Source organism: Pelobates fuscus, chromosome 8 (assembly GCF_036172605.1).
Source record: "Pelobates fuscus isolate aPelFus1 chromosome 8, aPelFus1.pri, whole genome shotgun sequence".
NCBI lineage: Eukaryota > Metazoa > Chordata > Amphibia > Anura > Pelobatidae > Pelobates > Pelobates fuscus.
In genome coordinates, this window is record NC_086324.1 from 31,058,959 (window position 1) to 31,082,572 (window position 23,614).

The 23,614-nt window shown below is 41.6% G+C and overlaps 1 protein-coding gene across 1 annotated transcript in view; it reads right to left on the bottom strand.

Annotated features, from left to right (window-relative positions):
* The window catches only part of ACVR1 (activin A receptor type 1), a 72,853-nt gene that overhangs the window by 10,452 nt on the left and 38,787 nt on the right, over positions 1 to 23,614 (bottom strand). The window contains exons 2-7 of the mRNA XM_063429633.1: positions 20,509 to 20,584; positions 17,450 to 17,707; positions 14,749 to 14,966; positions 13,994 to 14,093; positions 11,991 to 12,137; positions 9,382 to 9,657 (exon numbers count right to left, since the gene is read on the bottom strand). Coding sequence (XP_063285703.1) covers positions 9,382 to 9,657; positions 11,991 to 12,137; positions 13,994 to 14,093; positions 14,749 to 14,966; positions 17,450 to 17,707; positions 20,509 to 20,575 — 1,066 coding nt within the window. The 5' untranslated portion in view covers positions 20,576 to 20,584. The remainder of the gene's footprint in view (positions 1 to 9,381; positions 9,658 to 11,990; positions 12,138 to 13,993; positions 14,094 to 14,748; positions 14,967 to 17,449; positions 17,708 to 20,508; positions 20,585 to 23,614) is intronic.

Below are 23,614 nucleotides of genomic sequence, written 5' to 3' on the forward strand. Positions count from 1 at the left end.
CCGCATTCTGCGTGCTGCCCGCACAGTCAGAATCGGACCTCGCATGGGCCCAGGCTACTTAGGACAATGCTGTGGTTTAGATGGTCCACATGTTAACGCTCCCTACAGGGCGCTTGATAGACGTATTTGGTTTCTGCAACGTTTTGTTCTTTTATTTGTTAAATATGGTGAGGCTGCACGCTGACATTCTACACTTAAATTGGTGTATTCTGGATATGTCCCCACCGAGTAGCCATTGGTACTCCAGGTCCACGTGCCACGCTGAGACGCCATGGCTTGTGTAAGTGGTAACACCCGGGTTCCTGACACTCCCCACGCACATGTTTAGCCTCTTGTTGGGGTCCGACCGGAGCAGATTGGACCGCACCCGCAAGTGCTCTACAAGAGGCGATGTGATTCCTAAATTACCCACAGGTTGCCCTTAGCATCTTTATGAACATAACTAAAACCACCAATGTCAGCTTGCAGCCTTGTCTCAGATTTCGAATATTACTATGTTTCTGCAATGTTTTTCCAAACCACTCTCCCAGATCCCCTCCACACCCCCAACGTCAACCCGGAGACTCCCCTTGGGTTAAGCTTAGCTCTCTATCCTAGTGTAGACTGTAATTGTTGGATGTTTTAATTGCTTTTTTGGTATATGCTGTGTCTCACCTCTATCATGAAGTGGATGACCCCCCCCCCCCCCCCCCCCCCACCACCTCCCACCTTCATGACTGCGCCACAGATGTGCCCCCTCCAGCCGGCGGCGCCCCCTGGCCCGCCCACCACAATGCCTCGAGACTCGTCTCCCCCCCCCCCCGACCTGTGACATCCCTGACACCTAACCGCAGATAGCGGGTTGGGTGCCGAGGATGATGAGTGCTGACTACCCACACTTCACCGCGACAACCTCCGGGAGCGGACTTCCCCACACCTCCCGCAACTGACCTCTCCCTGTACATAGGACCGGGGTTCAGCGAGACCCTCTAGACCTTCATAGTCTCCTGAACACCACCTACCGGTCTAGGTTCATTAGTTGCCTTTTCCCCCTTACCTCTTTGATCCTTCCCCCTTCCCCCCCCCCCCCCCCCCCACCCCCCCCCCCCCCCAACTATGGATCCCCCTTCCCCCGGGGTGCGGACAGAATTTACACCAGACTTGCTCACTTTTTGGTCCAATAACACCGGGGGCCTCAACCAACCGGAGAAGCGCTCCCACCTGCTACGCCGTATGTGGTCGGAGAGAGTGTCTGTGGCTTTCCTGCAGGAGACGCACTTCAGGGGCCTTGACGCGCCCAAACTTGAAAATAACCGTTATAATCTGGCTTACTATGCCAACCACCAGTCGTCTAAGAGAGCAGGTGTAGCGATACTCATAGCGAATTCTGTGCCTTTTAGCCACACGGAGACTCTCCCTGATCCCGAGGGCCGCTTCCTTTTCGTTAAGGGGACTATTGCTGACCACAAATACACGTTTGCCTGCATATATAGCCCCAACCGTGGACAACACACTTTCCTTTCCCGCACTCTGACAAAACTCGGTAAATTCAGGGAGGGCCTTTTGGTGGTCGCGGGCGATCTAAATATGCCCCTTGACCCGCTCAGAGACACGTCTCGCGGGTCTAGCACAATCCCCCCCCACTGCCTTAGAACCGCAGCTAGAGCGTTGAACAGCCTAGGCCTAGTGGACTGTTGGAGGACCGCACATCCTGACGGTCGCGACTATACTCACTTCTCCCATGTACATCGCAACTACAGTCGTATCGACTATATATTCATGCCTCAGGAATTCCTCTCACTACTCCACGATGCTCATATCGGACTCACGACCCACTCTGACCATGCACCGGTTAAGGTTCGCACGAGCTCACCCCTCCATAAACCTAGAGACAGACAATGGAAACTCAATGTATCCTTACTGAACGACGTAGCCGTCCGTGCATCCACGCTCCAAACGATCACACAGTACTTTGACACGAACGAGGGACCCGACACCCCCCCCCTGACGGTCTGGGAGGCACATAAATGTGTTATACGGGGTCATTACATCGCCCTCTGTACACAGCGCAAAAAAGACCGGCGCAGACACCTCACAGACCTCACGACTAAAGTGTCTGACCTGGAAGCCAAGCATAAACAAACGTTAGATGACGACGACTACCTACGACTGACAGCTGCACGGAGAGAACTTAGAGATCACCTTTCCCAGGGTCTATTGCACACTATAACGAAATCTGCCAGGTATTTTTATGAACATTCCAATAAAAGCGGTAGGCTTCTGGCGAAGATGTTACAGGCAAAGAGGAGGGCACACCACATTCACAAAATGAACACACACGACCGACGTAGCACGAGACGACCGGACGGGATACTTGACGCCTTTCAGACATACTACAGAGACCTGTACAACCGATCGCAGACCACGCCTGGGACAGACACTCAAACTCATCAGAAGAGGGTCGCAGACTACCTCGCCAAACACATCTCCAAGACACTCACCTTAGATCAATCAGACGCCCTAGAGCAACCCATAACACTTGAGGAACTCAAAGGCACACTGAAACTCATGAAGCCACATAGGGCCCCCGGTCCTGACGGGCTACCGATCGCGTACCTCCGCGCGTACAGTGACACCCTCCTGCCAAAACTTTTGTTGGGGCTGAACTCGATTCGTGAAGGCGGGCAATTCCCCACTGACACCTTAGCTGCTACTATCACGGTAATCCCCAAAGCAGGGAAAGACCCGACTAACTGTTCGAGTTACCGCCCAATATCTTTGTTGAATTGCGACCTAAAACTTTTTGCCAAGACCCTAGCTCGACGGATCTCCCCACTTCTCCCGGACCTGATCCACCCTGACCAGGTAGGGTTCATCGCTGGGAGGGAGGCCAGGGACGACACGATACGGGCACTCAATATAATACACTCGGTTACAGCAGAGCGGAGAGAGACTGTCCTACTTTCGACGGACGCCGAAAAGGCGTTCGATCGAGTAGACTGGACATACCTCGCGTCTACCCTCCGACACTTTCGATTCGGCCCCCAAATGTGCACCTGGGTGTCGGCATTGTACACGACACCGACAGCGCGAATCAGAGTCAACGGGACCCTCACACAATCATTCCCCATCAGTAACGGCACTCGCCAGGGTTGCCCCCTGTCCCCCCTCCTGTTTGCCCTCTCTCTAGAACCATTCCTGGAGGCGGTCAGACAGGATGGGGGCATTACAGGGGTGTCGCTGGGAGCGGAGGAACACAAACTGGCCGCCTACGCGGATGACATGCTGTTTTTTATTGAACAACCTCTGATCTCCATTCCTAACCTTCTTCAGGCGTTTCGCGAGTACCGTCAAGTTTCCAATCTCAAGCTCAACCTTGATAAATCGGAAGCCATGCCACTGCTTAATGACACCGGTTTCGCCGACCGCCTGAAAAGCCTGTTCTCCTTTTCCTGGCAGCCTACCAAACTAAAATACCTAGGCACCTGGCTAACACGCGATTTGACCCAATTGTATACAGCTAACTTTCCACCCCTCCTGACGACCATTCAAAAAGACCTTCTCCGCTGGACACCACAATACCTCACCTGGTTTGGCCGCATCCAGGCACTTAAAATGAATGTCCTCCCTAGACTGTTGTACCTATTCGCGGCCCTACCTGTCGCGATCCCCCAAGCGTTTTTCCGCACTCTTACGAGGGAAATACGCAATTTCATCTGGAAACGCTCCGCTTCCCGCATCCGTAGAGCCACATTAGAAAGGCCAAAATCGGCCGGGGGTGCCGGGCTGCCCTCCATGCAGCAATACTACCGCGCTACACATCTACAAAGGGTTGTGGACTGGCATGCACGCCCTGGGGCCAAACGTTGGGTACCCATGGAGGTATGCCAGGCCGGAGGGACGATCCCAGCCAGGCTGTGGCTTGGATCCCTCACGTTCGCGGAACTCCGGACGCACAACCCACTTATCGATGCCACCCTTAAGGTTTGGTGCACACTGCGTTACGCACACCGACTCACTACATCCCCGAACCCACTCACGCCCCTAACTTACAACCCGCGACTAGCAGGAGGCCTTCCCCCCGCGGCTTTTCGAAATTTCGCACAGACGGACTGGATCTATCTACGACAATGGACGGGAGACAGAGCCCTTAAACCGCTGACTGACGTGACAACGGCACAGAGTCCGACTACACTGGATAGGTTCCGTTATCACCAGGTGAAGACTTATTACATGAGCCTCCAGGGTTTAGACCACATACACAGACCATTGACGGACTTCGAGCGCCTATGCACAGACAGGAAACACCTAGATCATGCCGTATCGTATCTCTACACTATGTTACAAGCACTGGGTAACGAAAGCCCTCTAGGATACACCGAAAAATGGGAAAAAGAGACAGGGACACACCTGACGGCCCAGGAGTGGGACAAAATCTTCATCCTAACCCACAAGTGCTCTATTAGTTCTAAGTTTCAGGAAATGAGCTATAAACTGCTCACGCAATGGTATAGAACCCCTGACAGGCTTCAACGTATGTTTGGCACTTCCTCTGGCGAATGCTGGAGATGTGGTTCTGCCCCGGGCACTACCCTCCACATCTGGTGGAACTGCCCCCGCATTGTCCCGTTCTGGCGGCTGATACACTCTAAGATCACCGAAATAGCAGACCCGGACCTCCCACTGCAACCGCTACCAATGCTTTTGCACCACACAGCCATGTCGGTTCAAAGGTATAAGAAAACGCTCACGATACACCTGCTCTCTGCCGCGAAAAGTCTCATCCCCCTGCTCTGGAAAAGCCAGGCAGTGCCCACATATAGACAATGGGTGGACAAGGTAGAAGAAATCCACAACATGGAAATGTTGACCGCTTCCCTGCAGGACCGCTCAGACAAATGTGCACTCCTGTGGTTTCCATGGACGTCCTACATAGCCCATGGACAGGCCTAACCGGCCTACTCTGCCATTAATATAACATAGGCGATTGAAATTGCAGTAGTGTTCCGCATCCCCGGGTGATAGCCCCGGACTCAGCTCTGCCCCCCCCTCTCCTTTCCCCCCCCTCCCGCCCCCCCCCCTTTTCCCCCCCCCCCCCTCCCTCCACCCCCCTTTTCCCTGTGCCCGTCCTAGGACACGGTTTTCAGCGAATAGAACCCAGCCCTCTCTACGAGCCAGGTATTCTCCCAGGACAGATGACCTCCATCTCCCGACCCAGAACTGGGTACACACTCCTCTGCTACCCCAGATCGGCCTGCTTTCCGTGCCGTTTGCCTGCTACTTGGCGGGGCTCCACCCCCTCAGGAAAAGTACAAGCAGGCTTGATGTCCATCGTTCTGATGTTACAGATTTAGCAGATGTACTTGGCGTAGCCACTCAAACAGGCCAGGCTGACTTGGTATTAACCGTAAAGGTATTGCGGTAACCGCTTTCAACTTTAGATAGCCAATCAAGATGTCCATAACTGTAATGTATTATGTAAAATATACCGTGCTTCCCCCCCCCCTCCCTCCCCTTTCTTTTTTCTGTCTCCCTCCCTATTTTGAAAAAATTTTATAAATAAAGAATGTCAAAAAAAAAAAAGAAATCCTATTATACATGAGGCACATGCAAAGTAAAACTTCTGCCCTCTACTGGGGACACTGTTGTATGAACAGAACCAGATGCAGTAATTAACGGTGCTAAAAGCACTAAAGATACCAGTTATATAGGAAAGGAAAGGCATACTTCACACCAAGTCATTTTACACACCTAGCTCTTTGGGTCTCAATTCCTAAGTTTGCATATTTTGTTCTAAAAATACAAAATTACTTGGGCTCTAAGTTACTGTGTAAAGAAGGGACGCCTTGGCCCTCTGTCTACATGTGTATATATGGAACACAGGGGTTGAAAGTTCCTAAAGCTACCAGCACTCAAAACTCTTTGGAACTTAACAGCAATTGGTTTAAAACCAGACGGCACTGGCTTATATATTATTTGGGGCAGCCAATCCAGAGATCCAGCAGGGGTCCGTGAAGTCATTTTAATGAACAGCCAAAACAAACATAAAAGACTGAAGAAAGCAGATTTCAGCATCCCCCCTCCCTGTTAATCTACCTTTGTATTGTACATTTTTGAATGCCATGTCCTTGATAATAAAAAAAAAAAAAAAAAAGTTCATTTGGCTACCTAAATGGGGGGAGAGGAAGTACAGTTTCCCATTGGCATAAAACGATGCGTTTACAGACTGAACGCTATAAAGGAGTCTTTCCCCAACCTAGATTACTACGTAAATGACGGACATTTTTTGCGACCATCTGTTTTTATTCTGAAAGTAGACACAAGAATATCGCACAATGATCCTGCAGAGAGACACCATTTTAAATAAAGTTATCGAAGACACTTTCAATCTCCAATCTCTACGGAGAGATTTCGAACTGGGATTAGGCAGGTGTACACAGTGAACTACCATAGCCCTCAGATCTGCAACAACTACTCTATTTGTAATAAGTTATAACCTTGCAAAGTCTACACAACAAAAAAACAAAAAAATTGTATTTAGAAACTTCAAAAACACTATTTTAAATCGAATTTTACTAGAAGGTATTTTCACCTACTTATATAGAGGTTGGTTAAGGATTTGTTTTGAAAGAAAAGATAAAAAAAAGAAAAAAAAAAAATTAGAAAATCTATTATCTTTCCTTAACCCACTCAGATCCATGTCTTAGTACGTAATTTAATAAGTGAAGGGAGAGAACCAGCCTGATCTGTCATTTCCCCTTGAACCCCCACTCGTTTCATCTCGGACTCCTAATTTACCAACGCACATGTCTCCCAGTTCCACTCTATAGGGCAGGGGTAGCCAATCTTTGGCACGTCAGAGCTTGTTGACTACATCTCCCCTGGTACTTTATCAGCATACGTCTGCAAGAGTATTATGGGAGATGTAGTCCTAAATACCTGGGGTGCTGAAAGTTGCTTAGCACTGCTAAAGTGCATGAGCAGCTATCCACCTATGTGTTGCAGTGTTTATTTACCTCTCAAGGAATCCACTAACTTCTAAATTGTTTACATGGTATATATAAAAAAAAAAAAAAAACTGGTCTGGATGCTTTATTGGTGACGATATCACTTAAGTGTATAAAATATGCACAATTACAGATTAATGATTTAATTTTGGAGGAGCTAAAAAAGGTATTTTTATCCCTATTTTCAGGCACAACTGGAAATTAAAATGTTTTTCAGATTCTTTTGTATCAACAGCATGAACGGAGTAATTATGTTTTCTTTTTTTTATAGAAAAGCCAGCCCTGTATTAAAGTTACACTCCAGACTCGTGAAGCACTTTAGCTCAAAGCTTTATGTGTGAAGAAAATGTGTCCTTTTTAATTCTACAAAAAGTGCTTATTTGGTCAACAGACAACCGGTCCTGTTACTTTCTTTTTACTTAGCCAAGGTATTTTTTTCCAAAGTCGCAATTAAAATTTATTTTTTAAATGCATGCAGGTTTTCATTGTGTGTATAGCTATAAAAACAGTTCTTATTATTATATTTTTTAATGTATGCAGTGGAGTGTCCCGTTAAGATTAACCTGTTAACACGGGTTCTACCAGTTTGTAAAACAATTTTAAGTGGTACGCTATCTAGTTCTGGTGTTTGAAGACAATGTTTTTTTAGGACATTTTGTTTAATGCCAGTCTAACCTCTCTTTATTAACCCTAGTACCAGCACTGGTTAGCTACATCTCCTTTTCCATTACAGTCTGATTCTATGACACGGCCCTTTAAGATGGGGACACTGGAAGTGTTAAAACAATGACAGATATTTGTTACAGGAAACATGCGATGTTTATTTTGGCGTAGAAGGCACATACTCCGATTTCAAGTTTGTTTTCTCTAAATCTCTCCTTTTTCCCCCCACTCTTTTCCACAGACTTGATTCTGTTCCAAACCCTTCCTGCTTTCCCCACCCTAGTCACACAGCTGCAATGTCTTGCCCAATTTAATTATTAATCTGATCTGGAGGTATTTAGAAAGCAGGCCTCTCAGTCTTCAATTTTCTTTTTTGTTATTCTGGCGCCACCTAGTGGAATATCTGCAAATTTTCAAAAGTAATAAAAATGCTCTCAGCTAATTGATACAAGGGCACATCACTGTAAGCGTGGAGGGTCCATGGCACAATCACCAGGGCTGAATGTTTATTCGTCAATGGCTACTGAGCTCCGTTGATGCAATATTAAAGGGACACTATAGTCACCTGAACAAGTTCAGCTTAATGAGGTTGTTCAGGTGAGAACTATAGCTCCCTGCAGCCTCTCTCATGTAAACACTGTATTTTCTGAGAAAATACAGTGTTTACATTGAAAGCTAGGGACACCTCCAGTTGCAGTCACTCAGAGTGAACCAGAGGGACTTCGGAGTTGATGGAGGCATAACATGCCTCCATCCACTCAGATCTGCTGTCAGCAGAGCACAGGGCAGCACTGTGCACAGCATCCTGTGATTCAGTATCTCCTCCCTCTGCATGCAGACACTGAACTTTCCTCATAGAGATTCATTGATTTAATTCATCTCTATGAGGAGATGCTGATTGGCCAGGGCTGTTTGAATCATGCTGGCTCTGCCCCTTTGTCAGTCTCAGCCAATCCTATGGGGAAGCACTGTGATTGGATCAGGCTACCACATGTCAGCAGACTGCTAGTTTTTCTGAGTCTAACAGCATGCAGAGTTACAGCATCAGGCTTGAATACAGTAAGATTTTTACTATATACACTATAGGGTCAGGAATACATGTTTGTGTTCCTGACCCTAAAGTGATCCTTTAAATTCTTCCAACAGTATAGGCTATTTTGTAATGCTGGAGAGTATTTGAGGAGAGAGAAAAAGTATCAAGGTGAACCTGTTGCCCATTTTTAAACTTTAACAAAATTTTACAAGAGATGTATACTTACCAAAAATTTTATTTTTCCCCTGCCTTGCAAAGGAACTTCATCGGTTTTCAGTATACTCACCTCATTCCCAACAGTTCCACTGCTACCATAAATGTAGGGCCTCCACCTGCCACCAGTATCAGATAGAGATATAATATTCTACTCTCCAGCTGTTTTGGGGCACCTTTTGGTGTACTTCTGTGCTAGTTTGATAATTGTGAGGATTCCATTTAAGAAGTTCTAAGCCCAATGACAGCGAGGAATCAGAGTGATTATATCATCAGTATCATTATTTATCATACAGTTCTATATTAATAAAGAATGCCGCAATGTTCTGAACTACATTTTTACCTTCCACGCTCCTGATGTCCTAAAGTGTCCCTTCTAAAAAGCAGTTCTGTTGTCATTTAATTTAAACCCATCGTGTCCATTACAATAGCAGAGTTTTTCTGGGATAATTACTTCTATGCTATTCTACGAGAAGGCCAACGTACCTAAATCTGCAATGCAGCACTGTCCATTCTTTTTGACGAGGATGTTCTTGCTCTTAAGATCCCTGTGTGAAATGGCAGGCTTTCCTTGGGTGCCAAATATTTCGACATGTAAATGAGCCAGGCCGCTGGCTATGGACAAGACAATCCGCAGACAGCCCACGGTATCCAAAGTGGTGATCTGCAAGTAGTCGTAGAGAGATCCCATCTCATGGTAGTGAGTAATTAGCCACAACTGCGTACTGGAATTTCTAGAAGTCATATCAGACGCAACAAAACCTTTAAATAGAAAGACACCATCATAAACAAAACATTTATTTTCAACGTTATTGTGGCTGCAAGACATTAAAATGCTTTCAGCCAACCTAATGAAATAAAAAAATAAACTGTTGCAAAACGGTTACACAGAGAATATAAGTCTGTGATGACCTTTACATTTTCCATTACAATCAATGTTTATTATGTAATTAGCACAGAGAATATCCCATTGGTTCTTAAACTCTAGACTGGAATCTACATTTCTTACTCTAATTATGTAACCAGCCCCAATGAAATAGAGACCACTGGTAAGAGTCTAATTCAAAATGAATAACAATCTTGAAGAACGCTATTAAAGGGAAACTATAGGCACTTTACCAATTTCATCGTTCCTTTCGGTGTTAAACCTTTTAAAATAGTTTAATGCTATGTGAGGGTCCTCAGCAGCCCATCCCCTCTGTGCTGCTTGGGCCAATGAGGAAGCTTTAGCCTGAGCAGTAAAGGACAGCTGTTATTGGCTGATGGTATCGGCTGAGTGCTTATAGCCTATCACAGTCAACCACTACTGGTATAAATTGGTATGGCTGCTTCACCCATATCTCTGGTGGGAGACAGTCATTCAGTTTTAAAACATCTGAACAGTGTGAACACTGAATGGACGACAGACTGCTAGGGGACTCCAGGCACAAACTATTTCAATGAGATGGAATGGTTATATTGCCTATAGTACAATTTTTCAATTGTAGAATGAGTCTGCAAGTCAATGCCATGTACATAATCTGTATCCATGATTTATAAATAAATCCACAGACAAAATAACAAAATCTGTCAGCAGAATATGGGCTACACAAGTAAAATGTTAATAAAAGTTTAAAGAAAATTGTATGAATGTTTATCAACAATATAAAATGTAGTCATGCTTAACATCACAAAAAAAAGCATTACAACAACTAATCCCACATGGAAGCTCACCAGCTTTGTTTAGCTTAGTCAAATGCACAACGTGACAAATCACAAGTAGAAACACATTTCGACTCTCAAGCTAACATTAATTGGCATTATTAAACTTAATCTGCCATTAAAACGGGGGCGGGGGATATATTCGAAAGAAAGGTACCTGCATAGACACAAAGTAACCTCTCATAAAATGATTAAGAAAAGTTGAAGCCAATATTCTACCTAGAATAATACCCAAGCCTACGGCTCCTTGCTCTGACTTTAGATGGCAAAAGTATCCAGAAATGCATGCTCAACATATTTTAACACAGAATAACAGTCATTCTGCCTTGCCGTGTTGTCTGAACATGCAGACATACACTATTTACAGTCTACAATAACTAGATGTCATAGTTAAAGAAAAAAAAAATGCATGTCTGGAATGTAAAATTTTCAAAAACCAAAAGCAGAAAATAAATAAATAAATCGCAGTCATGGAAGAATACAAATGAAAAAGTCCACAAAGAAAAAGTATTTAAAGGAATATCCATTTTCCCCCCACTTCCACAACCACTTTAGAAACTGCGAATATGGGTGTTTTTTTACTCTGTCTAAGGAACATTTCAAGCTAAAGTCTACTAACAAATAGGATGTTAATATACTTTGTTTTATGTAATCAGGGTTTTTACATTCTAAAAGTTTAATGGGAAGAGAACAGTAATTTTTACAACCATTCAAATGCAGACAAGACAATATTGTGTGTGCATAAAATGGGGCGGTTTTCCATTACGTCCCAATCAAACTGTCCCTCTGCCTGGCAGTGTTAGCCCGACACCTGCCCATCCACGAGAATTGTATGGCTTAGCATTATGGGAAATGTCATCCACAACAGCTGGAGTGCCGAGTATTGGTTACAACAGGCCCAAAGCAGACAACACTGACAGGCCAGGAAAGCTGCTCACGAGTACTTTTCCATTGACAGCAGTTGCTACTAAACAGATACTAAAACATGCAGCCGTCTCACATTCCCATCAGCTATGACCATCTGGTGAGAATGTGGGACAGGCTAATTAAATCCTCACTGTCCCAATACAACCATTTACTAGCATTCTCAAAGCGCAGGCCAGGAATCCTCTGACCTTAGCGATAGCACAGTGTTCCGTCTGCAGTGTTTAGGAAGTTAAATCCGGAACTGATTGGGGTTTATTTACAAATTGTGAACTATTCATGATAAGGCAATTGACTATCAGAACTGACTTAGCCTAGCCGGAGAGATAGCTCCACTAGAGAATGTATCTAACTCTCTTCCCCAATTCGCCCACCTGGATCAAATTTCTCCAATTTATTTATGAACTCATCACCATTCACACTTTATCAAATGACTCCCAGCAGCAGACGCACAAGATGTATTTTCTTACCCAGTATATTTTCATGGCGTAACAGCACAGTGTTATATAACTCTGTCTCTCGACACCATGATTTTTCGTCTCGCGACGAGAAGATCTTTACTGCAACACTTTCGCCCTGCCACTGACCACGCCACACTTCACCATATCGGCCTTTTCCTGGATAAAAAGAGGAGAGAAGCTTTTTGTTTTTTTATGTTCTTTTTTTGGGTCCGAACTGTGATAAAAATAAAAAAAAATTTAAAAATGATGATTTGGCCCTATTGCATCTAGTGTGTAGGACCATATCTGAGAACGTTGTGAAAAATTGCATCAATTTTCTGGAAGTGTTATGACAAGTAAAAGCAAAGCTATACAACTCCCACTAAAAAAACAAAAAAAAAACCTTCAAGATGTGCTGTTCCACCTAGACAAAACATCGGCAGGAATCAACAACCTCGTAGACTAAGCGAGTTTGAGCATGGCCATCTTCACCTTTTCAGTGTCAGCATTATGTGTGTATGTTGATCACTTTTTGTTAAATATCATCATTGTAGAATTATAAAGCTCAGAATAAAATGTTAGAGCTCTATAAACTCTAAAACAATAACCCCACATATACGAATACATTGTATAGATCCATCCACTAGGAATCTCTCAATTTTGTCTTTGGGGTCGGATCGAAATTCTGCCAGCAAGGTTTACTGGATAAATATTTTATCCCCCAACAGTTCTATTCTTAATATAGGCTGAGATGCAGTTAATTACCACTCCTCTCTCTACAAGAAGAAGGAGAAGTCTGTGCTAATTAGGTTCAAACTACAAACACAAGTTGAACAGATCTTAAACCGCAAGGGAAGAAGTAAAAATTACAGCAATGTAGGAAGCCAGGTGGGTAAATCATACCCTTATAAGTAAATCACTGGATTTATAAGACACTCAGCACAGTAAACTGGTGCAGGATTCTTTTCGGAGTGTGGTGCATACAAAACTAAATGAGATGGGTTTAATGGTACATTTTGTTTTAAGCAAAAAAAAAACAAAAACAAAAAACGCACCTTAAAAGTCAAAAGTAAAATTAAAAAATAAAAATATATCTTTTAATTTCAAAGTAATTTCTCAAGAAATGTACATCTTTAAAAAAAGGTTTATGTGCACATTTACACATCCTAAGACAAAACAGCTAATTCCCAGTAAGAATAAGTGTCCCCATTTACTACAGTACATTTTCCACCTAACGTGACCAATAGAGGTTTGGCCCTACAATGTGCACAAGTTCTATCAGCTGTTTATATTAGACAGCAACTATTTACAGTACTTGTACATCAGCTCTGTAAAGAGAATCTCTTGGCAGAAGAGCTCACATTTCAAAGTACTGAAGACTAAATGTGTTTTACGTCATCACTACATGCCAGGATATCCTACTGCCAAAAATTTAATAAAATACCCTGCGTTCACGTGTTGGCAGGAAAACATTTTGAGGTATAGTCATAAAACTAAAAAATATTTGTTCTGTGATAATATAACTTGAAATAAGTTAGCTCTACCACTCTTGAAAAATTACGACAAGTGACCATTTTGAAATTCTCAATCTGTTGTGTTTAGAACTATAAAAACAGGGTAGAGATGGCAAATCTTGCCCTGCTGGGTTATGAACACTGATGCAGGCTGAGGGAGATTTAAGGTGTGCCATCATATATCACTGTATATTGTTTTCCACGGGCTGCATCGCCACCAGCAACAAATGGGTTGACTTATGAATGTTGTGAACGCGGTCTCATTTCAGTCTACTGTCACTGGCAAACACCTCCAGAGACAGCACACTAAAGAGAACACTCCGGGACTTCTAAACGCTGCTTTATTGAAACAGGCAACGTTTCATTAGAAATTCAGATCTTTTATCAAAAACTATAATATAAAAAAAAAGTCTCAATATTCATTTATTTCACTACAAAGTCCTGTCTATGCTCTCTTTACGTGTGTGTGTGTGTGTGTGTTTAGTGATTGACTACCATACTGTACCAAAAACTACTAACCGACACACTCTGCAAGTGTAATTTGCCGTGCTACTGTTCTTTGCACTAGGAAAGGAAGCCCAGATCCGCTTCCCGACGTACAGGAATGATCCAACAAATCCTGCCAAAACATACAGAGATTTAAAATGCTTCCAGGAGGTACCAATGTTAATGTGCATGCATCCCAGCAAACAGCAACACTACATGCAAATACACCCGTGCAATCAAATGCAAACATTGCATACAAACACACCCCTGCATTAAAACGTCTACATTACAAACACAACCTTTCCTTCATACACCAACACTATGCACCCCTGCATTTAAAAGCCAACACCACAAACACACCCCTGCATTATAATGGTAACAGTCTATACAAATAAATCCCCCCACACACACACAGTCCATAAACGTACAAACACTGCTCACAATCTACAACCCAGCAAGGATGGGCAAATGGTAGATCCCCAGCTGGCATTGTGGGAGCTGTACGACAGATGGGATCTACATTTGGCCAAACCTGCATTAAAAGGGGCCCAGATAATGATAAACTAAGCTCACATATGACAGAGTATGGGCTTGGATAATGGAGACACCCCAAATTATTACACTTTTGTCATACTATGTGAAAACAGTTTTAAGTATGACTTCCCAGCAACATAGCCATTGCAATAAGATGTAGTGGTTATGGTGCGCTTTCAAACATTTCCATTTCAACATTTTCCTAACCATTTAATAAATACTATGAAAAGTACAGCAGAATTCTGAATACTTACAGCAAGGGTGCTGTCTCCCACATTGGATGCAATGAGACCGTCAATAGTGCCATATTCCGCGTCACGTGTACTCAGGCGCTCCATGTTGCGCTGTTGAATTTTTCTGCAGACTACCACCGCTACAACAGAAAAAATGACTAGCACGACCACAGGAGCCATGACAAATATAGCTAGAGTCTCCACGCTATAACTCACTGTGCTTTCTCTCAACTGCCTCTCTGTAAGAAAAAAAATAAAAAATAAAAATAGTTAAAATAAATACATAGTACTCATTTGGAGGCAATCACAATAAAAAGCAAAAGTAACAATTCATATAAAAATGCTTTGTGCCAGAACGATCAACACAAAATTGAAAGAATGCTGGGGCAAAGTACTTAAAAGTAACAATAATAACAACACAAAACAAAAATCGAAAACTAAGCAATCAGTGCTACTCACAGCAACCAAAAAATCCAATTTAGTAGGCTAGATCCGGGGTGTTAAATTGTTGCTGCCTAAACTGTGCTAGAAAACAATTTCCATTTTTATTTGCCAACCAATGTCTCAGATGGAATCATGGGAGATGTAGTTTAATATATGTGAGATTATTTGATTCTTATATTGTGTCTGTAATAGAAGCACAAAAAAGGCGTAAAAGCAAGGGTATCAATGTATGTCTAGAGCATTCAGTGTGTTAGCGGGTATCAATGTATGTCTAGAGCATTCAGTGTGTTAGCGGGTATCAATGTATGTCTAGAGCATTCAGTGTGTTAGTGGGTATCAATGTATGTCTAGAGCATTCAGTGTGTTAGCAGGTATCAATGTATGTCTAGAGCATTCAGTGTGTTAGCGGGTATCAATGTATGTCTAGAGCATTCAGTGTGTTAGCAGGTATCAATGTATGTCTAGAGCATTCAGTGTGTTAGCAGGTATCAATGTATGTCTAGAGCATTCAGTGTGTTAGCAGGTATCAATGTATGTCTAGAGCATTCAGTGTGTTAGCAGGTATCAATGTATGTCTAGAGCATTCAGTGTGTTAGCAGGTATCAATGTATGTCTAGAGCATTCAGTGTGTTAGCAGGTATCAATGTATGTCTAGAGCATTCAGTGTGTTAGCAGGTATCAATGTATGTCTAGAGCATTCAGTGTGTTAGCGGGTATCAATGTATGTCTAGAGCATTCAGTGTGTTAGTGGGTATCAATGTATGTCTAGAGCATTCAGTGTGTTAGCAGGTATCAATGTATGTCTAGAGCATTCAGTGTGTTAGTGGGTATCAATGTATGTCTAGAGCATTCAGTGTGTTAGTGGGTATCAATGTATGTCTAGAGCATTCAGTGTGTTAGCAGGTATCAATGTATGTCTAGAGCATTCAGTGTGTTAGCGGGTATCAATGTATGTCTAGAGCATTCAGTGTGTTAGTGGGTATCAATGTATGTCTAGAGCATTCAGTGTGTTAGCAGGTATCAATGTATGTCTAGAGCATTCAGTGTGTTAGTGGGTATCAATGTATGTCTAGAGCATTCAGTGTGTTAGTGGGTATCAATGTATGTCTAGAGCATTCAGTGTGTTAGTGGGTATCAATGTATGTCTAGAGCATTCAGTGTGTTAGCAGGTATCAATGTATGTCTAGAGCATTCAGTGTGTTAGTGGGTATCAATGTATGTCTAGAGCATTCAGTGTGTTGGTGGGTATCAATGTATGTCTAGAGCATTCAGTGTGTTAGCAGGTATCAATGTATGTCTAGAGCATTCAGTGTGTTAGCGGGTATCAATGTATGTCTAGAGCATTCAGTGTGTTAGTGGGTATCAATGTATGTCTAGAGCATTCAGTGTGTTAGCGGGTATCAATGTATGTCTAGAGCATTCAGTGTGTTAGCGGGTATCAATGTATGTCTAGAGCATTCAGTGTGTTAGCGGGTATCAATGTATGTCTAGAGCATTCAGTGTGTTAGCGGGTATCAATGTATGTCTAGAGCATTCAGTGTGTTAGCGGGTATCAATGTATGTCTAGAGCATTCAGTGTGTTAGCGGGTATCTATGTCCCCACTAACACACGAATTTGAAGTTTTTATTAGCCAGAAAGTTGATCTACATTGGTCTGTCAGTTTTTATACAGAAATAAAAAAAAAACGCAAACAATCAAGCAAACAAACAAAAAACCCATGCATTGTAGACTAAATTCAGGGTCTGGTTCTAGAATAGAACTGTAGAAACACGGAACATTCTCAAACAATGACATCAATCTGGCAGTTCCCCGTTTTATTTTGTTTTTTCATGCTTTCTAATGTAAGCAGGTTAGGCATGTCTGACAGGTGCGCGAAACAGCTGTGCTATAGTAACAGTTAGACCTGTAGATGTCGGCAGCCTTTCTTTTGTTTGGATGGAAAGCTGGTGAGCAAGTTGAGCTAAATCTAGACCTAGAATCTGAGTGATCACATACCAAATCTAGAGACGGAACCAAAACAAAGTTATGCACTCAACTGGGAATGGTTTGAAAATTCATCAGTGAAATGCATTTTTTTTTATTAAACAAAAAAAATAAAAATATTTGAGCTACAGAAATATTTAAATTGGAGGATTTTACAAAACCGTTTTAGCCCAAGTTCTGAAATCCAATTAACAATTCGCAGCATAGTTTAATCTGCTCATGTGATACAGATTAAAGCCATGTTTGATACCAACAAAACAATGACAAGGATTCCAAAATATGTATGGCCCTTACTAGGGAGCTGTGCGGTGATATTCAGATTGCAGAGGTCGCTCTGGCAGCACTCCACAGCTTGGTCTGCAGACGGAGGGGTTTTGCATGTCATTTTGCCTTGTTCGTAAACTTGGAAGCAGCCTTTTTGGTAAACCATAACGCCATCGTTTATACTGAGCGAGGAGAAGCATTGCTGCCCATAACAGTGGTCGCCATTTCCACAAGACATTCCTTCACAAACACACTTGAATCCCCCTGGATGGACTTTGAGGTCATCGTCTGTAAAGAAAATATATAGTGTTTTTACAGGGTTGACAACAAGGCAATCACCGTTGCAATTTACAGAATCTATTGTGACATTCAAAAAAACCTAAAAATGCACACATACAAAACAAGAACAAAAATCAAATATAAAAAGGAGAGAATTGTCATGTCACAGGTTTATTTGTATTTCTAATCACATGTTTAGTCATCCCTATTTTTATATGAACCACATTTGTATTCGTGAGGTGTGAAAAAAATAAGTCCACACCTCTTTATCCTTGACCAAGGCACATACATCGTAGCTCCCGGTCAGTCATGGTTATAAACTCAGTCCTTGCAAAAAGCCTCCAGTAAGGAGGAAAAATTCAAGGTTTAGGTTTCTCCTCAAGATGTCCTGCCCTGTTTTTGCCTGGTCTCTGCTGGACTATTCAATTTGTCAGATCTTTATATAATTTATGGGATGGTCTGTGTACCATAAAAACTCAATTGAAATGAAGTGGCTATATCGGAAGGATGTCCCCTGGTACCGAATTACCACAAGGGGTTAAAGGGTTAATAAACTATTTAACCTCAGAGTACTGAGTCCGGCACCTGATCTCACTGTCCATCTTCTGCCGTTCCCATTCAAGGAATGGATCAGAACGCCTCAGACAAGGTTGCCACTAACAGACTGAGGACGTCAGCTGACAACGTTTTCAGCCGATCAGTAGCTCCCCATTCACAAAACAGAGTGAGAAAAAGTACATACATCTCTCCGCATTGTGAATGGGGAGGTAAATCTAGCTTATTTGGGATGTAAATAAAAAAAAAAATTAAAAAAAAAAAAGGAAAAGAAAAGAAAAGAAAAAGAAAAAAAGTGGACTGGCTTACCCTGTCTTTTAGAGGATATATGAGAATAATGTGATAAGCCCTTAAGGAAAAGTATACGCCCAGCTTCCATTGCTTACTTTACTAGGAAGTTCTTAAACATGCTGAAAACACACATTTATTTACACCTTAAAGGACCACTATAGTCACCCAGACCACTTCAGCTCAATGAAGTGGTCTGGGTGCCAGGTCACCCTAGTTTTAACCCTGCAGCTGAAAACATAACAGTTCCAGAGAAACTGCTATGTTTACATTGCAGGGTTAATCCAAGCAGCTTCCACATGCACGTTCTGATCCACTTGGGTGCCGACGTCGGCGGGGAGAAGAGGTCACCAGCGCCGAAAAAGCCCGGCGCTGTATTAAGGTAAGTGGCTGAAGGGGGCACCAGTTAACCCTATAGTGCCAGGGAAACGGGTTTGTTTTCCTGGCACTAAAGGATCCCTTTAACACTGCCCCTAAATAGCCACTTGAACGGGAAGAAATGCAGTTTGCCATCTAGATCTCTAGGTATACAAAATAAAGCAAACTATTATTACTGGAATTTATAAAGCGCCAACATATTCAGGAGCGCTGTACAATTGAGAAAAAAAAAGACAATATAAATAGACCAATACAAAAGGCAAAGGGCCCCGTCTGTGAGTCAACAATCGATATACAAATCCGCATTTTAGAAATTCTTAACTGAAACTCTAATCTGGAACTCTGGTCTTAAATTGAGACGCAGCCACCAGATCGGGGACTGTTCGAGAATTTGTCCCTTACCAGTAATTTGCATCACCATGCATTACATTATTATTAAGACACTATTAACAGCTCTGCAAACAATTGCCTTTTCCAAGGAGTTTTAAATGTGATTAGGAGACGTCTGAAGAGCCGAGTTTGACTGCTTAAACCTCAAATATGTCTACAGGTCTTTATTTAGCAACACAATAGGTTGAATCGACATGTACTTGTTAAAAATGTACTAAGAAAAAAAAAAATGTAGGAGTGGCACCTGCATCCATTTTCAAGATCTTTAAACTCTTATTCCAACTTTGCAATAAACGGTGGTGAAACAAGGGTGTGAGAATATTTTAGCTGTTCTGACTAGTTCTTAGAAACCGATACAAATAAATTATGTTGTACTGAATTCACACATTCTCTGCCAAAAAATGCAGAGGGAGACATATTGTATAGTCAAGGACTATTGAAGAGTTAATTACAGACAGACAGACTGTATCTATATATTTAGATATTTCGGGGTGATTTGGCTTGATTTTATTGAAGTTTGTCAGTTATCAAGCTTGCAGTATACATGATCTTGGTATGCAACTCCTCGATATCTACTTCTGAATGTATACAGAGTTATTCAAAGTGTGGATTGTTGTAAATCCGATGTGAATTTCAAACTTTAGCTCACAATCGGCAAACAGGAAAAACATTCCAAGTCTGTTATGTGGTCAGCGATTTTGAAATTCACCTTGATATGAGAACAATTCCCACTATCGTGAGGAACCCTAAGAATGTAATCAGTGTAGCTTATTAGGTCTGCATGTCTCGCTATATTTAAACACTTTGTTCCATGCTCAAACATGTGGCACTCCCGATGCCATGCTCCCCATCACAACTCGTAAAAAGGTATAACTACACAGTATGTGCTATGTCAGGAACAGAAAATGAATGGGGTTTTTTTCCCCAAAAAAGTTTAGATATATTATTGGCATACAAACTGCAAAGGTGTTATTTTATGCATTCCATAAGTTTGCGTATTAAAATAATAAATATATATATATATATATATATATATATATATAAAAAATTAAATTAAATAAAAAGTAAAAAAATATATAAAAATTTTAAAAATATTTTGTTATGCTGTATTGATGCGATGTTTAAAACATTTTTCCCAGGTGACTTGGCAGCTTTAAATACCAAACACAGATATGTAGACATGTTAAGTGTTTACCTACCTTCCAAGCTGAGAGAGGCAAGAGCCACCATGATGAGAACTGGAAGAACCATACCACCATCCACCATTGTTTAGACCTACAATACAACAAAATGAAAATTTAAATCGAAAACGATATTAAAATAATACGACACAGAAGCAAGAGTTAAAATTTTGATGCAAGATGGGATAGCCATTGTGCAATAAAACATTTAGTAAACAAGAAAAAGAACCACTCCCCACCCCCTCCCAAAAAGAAAGCAAACAAAAACCTTGTTATAACATTCTCTTTAGAGATATTTTCCCTGAATCCCTGGGTATGATTGGTTAATTACTTCATTATATAGTGAGGACCATAGAGGTACAAATCCTTTGCCCAAAGTTTTTTGGATTTTTGTTAAACACTCTTCTTATAACCCAAATCTTTTTTTCGTTTCTCGCCTGCCAATTTAGAGGGCATTGCTAAGTAACCCTTCCACACAAAAAAAGAAAAAAAAGAAAAAAGAAAAAAAGTTAGTCAATAACCTTGAATGAGTTTACGAAGTTCTATTCCTAATGCACAATTTTCAACCTCGGTTCATGCCACCGTTACAAGGTTCTAAACCTCAATCTTGACAAAGTGGCAGCACGCCATATTGTATTTTTATAGCAGAATTTAAAAAAGAGCCATTTGCGTTTCACACTCTTAAAGAGACAGAAGCCAATTGCCCTGAGAATTGGTTCACCCATGTTGCTCTGACTCCTAAATCCTACAATACACTACATCCTCAGGAAGTAGCTAACCTGGTCAGAGACAGAAAAATGAACGGTTTGTTTGTGGTTTTCTTTGTATAATAGCTGGCACATTTTACAAAGCCTTCCTTTTCTCTGCAGCAGACGCAAACACTGCCAGACACACCACAGTTCCAAGGAGAATGACAGAGCCAGGCTATACTTAATCTTATGGCACGCTCGTCAGACAAAACATCACATCCCTGGCCTGTATAATAGAGGATCCTCTGTTCTGCAGGCTTCTCAGATTACAAAGATGTTTTGCTGTTAGAAAAATACTGCAAATTCCACGCACAATATATTTACACAACACCATCATGCGGATACATATTACCACTTTGTTTTAAGCTAATTTTATTCTAAATATTTAAAGTTCTAGAATGTGTGTGCCCCACAAAATGCTTAGTTTTGACTCCGTTTAAAAAAAAAAAAAAAAAAATTCATATGATTTTAAGGAGAACTGTGACTTCCATGTATATTTCTTTTAACAGTATCCTTACTTATCCTCTTTTATACCTCACAAATACATATTTGTTAAAAAGTAATTTCAAAACCCACACCTCTGCAAATGGGCGCTCCATCAGAACTCCCTGTTAATCGTTGTTTTAAGCTTTGCCCCTTGTAAGCTGGGACTTGGTATAGAGAGCATATAGAGAAGATTGTAAAAATTCAAAATTATTATTATTATTATTATTATTAGAATGTGTAGGGTTTCTTGTGAACTTTTATAAATGTTTGCAATTCACAGAAGGAGTGGTGGCATGAGTTTAATTAAGGTAAAAAAATTTTAGCTAAGCTAAGGTAAATGTATCTTTTCATCTAGACTGTTCGTATCGAGATCAGGATAGGCAACCTTTGGCACTTCTGATGCTGTGGACTACATCTCCCATAATGCTTTTAAAGCCATAACACTGGCAAAGCATTATCTGGAGTGCTGAAGGTTGCCTACACCTGATGTGGACTGTTGGGTCTAGATAGTCTTACCCCAACTTAATGATACTCACTTCATGAAGCACAATTGGTCTATGAAATATGTAGTTGGAACCATCTTGTTTACGGTTTTGTCCACTAGTTTGGCCATGTACACCTTCTAATTAAAGTTAAAACATCTAATAAAAACCAAACACACCACAAAATTTGAAACAAATATTTTACAACAACAAATGTATGGCCTGCAATGATAAATATATACCCTCATCCCAATTCCCCAAATCAATGAGGTTCCATGTAGCTTTATTTTGCTAACCTTAGCCAAAGAGGCCATTATTAAACACCTGTAAGTTAGCATAATTAAAAACGATCAATTCTATATATTTTTTTTTTTTACACTATATGGTTTTTCCTTTCTGCTTGCAGTAGCAAATATAGGTCCGCAAACGCAGTGGAAAACATGGCGGAGCAAGAGGATTATGGTACCATGAGAAAATCCACGAATATAATTATTATTATTTTTTTTAGTTCCCAGACAATTTTAGAGGTCACCAGTGATTTTTTTTTACATACTGATAATAAAACTCTTGTTGGTTTAATTAATCAAGACTGAAACCAGGAGAACTTCCTCATTTTTGTAATAAAGCTTCCTTCCTATTAAATAATGGCTGTAAATAAAAGACCATACTGACAATAACAAGTGGCTGAAGATTTTAACCACACAGATGAGTTGCAACCTGCTTAATCCCATGAATGTAAGCAATTGTTAGTCCACGGCTGGAATAAAGAATGAACCATAAAGTGTTTAAATGTTACCAGACACACCTGTGTTAGTTCTTCTTCTAACAGAAAGTAGGTTGGCATAAAAAAATACTGCCCGGCTGGATATAGAATTCATATGTAACTGAAGAGGAACTAATTAAAGGATTACCAAAGTCACACTGGCCACTCTCAGAACTCCAGTCATTTTAACCCTTCCATGTAAAACATTGCAGTTTTGTAGACACAGCGAGGTCTACATGGATGGGCTAAATGCACCTCTAGTGCCCTCTTCCTGATGGCCACTAGGGGTGCTTCCTCCGTAGCCAAGATAAACACTGCTATACAATCAAATAGACTCATAGAGACCATTTAAATGGGGGAAGAGAGGTGTTTTTTGCACGCATGCACACTAGGCTTCCAATGTTTCCTATGGGACAACTTTGGTTTGGCTTAGATCATCAATCTTGATAATCATCAGCCAAAGAGGCAGAGTGACCTCAGCAAGGGAGTAAGGGCAGGGAAAACTCCTTTATACACTTACAGCAGGTGGAAGCCGCCTTCTATAGATAGGGAAACACTATAGTGTTAGGAATACATGTCTAAACGCTTTAGTGTTCCTTTAAATGAAAGGGGCTCAATAGCAGACTGCAAAATTGGTCGGCCAT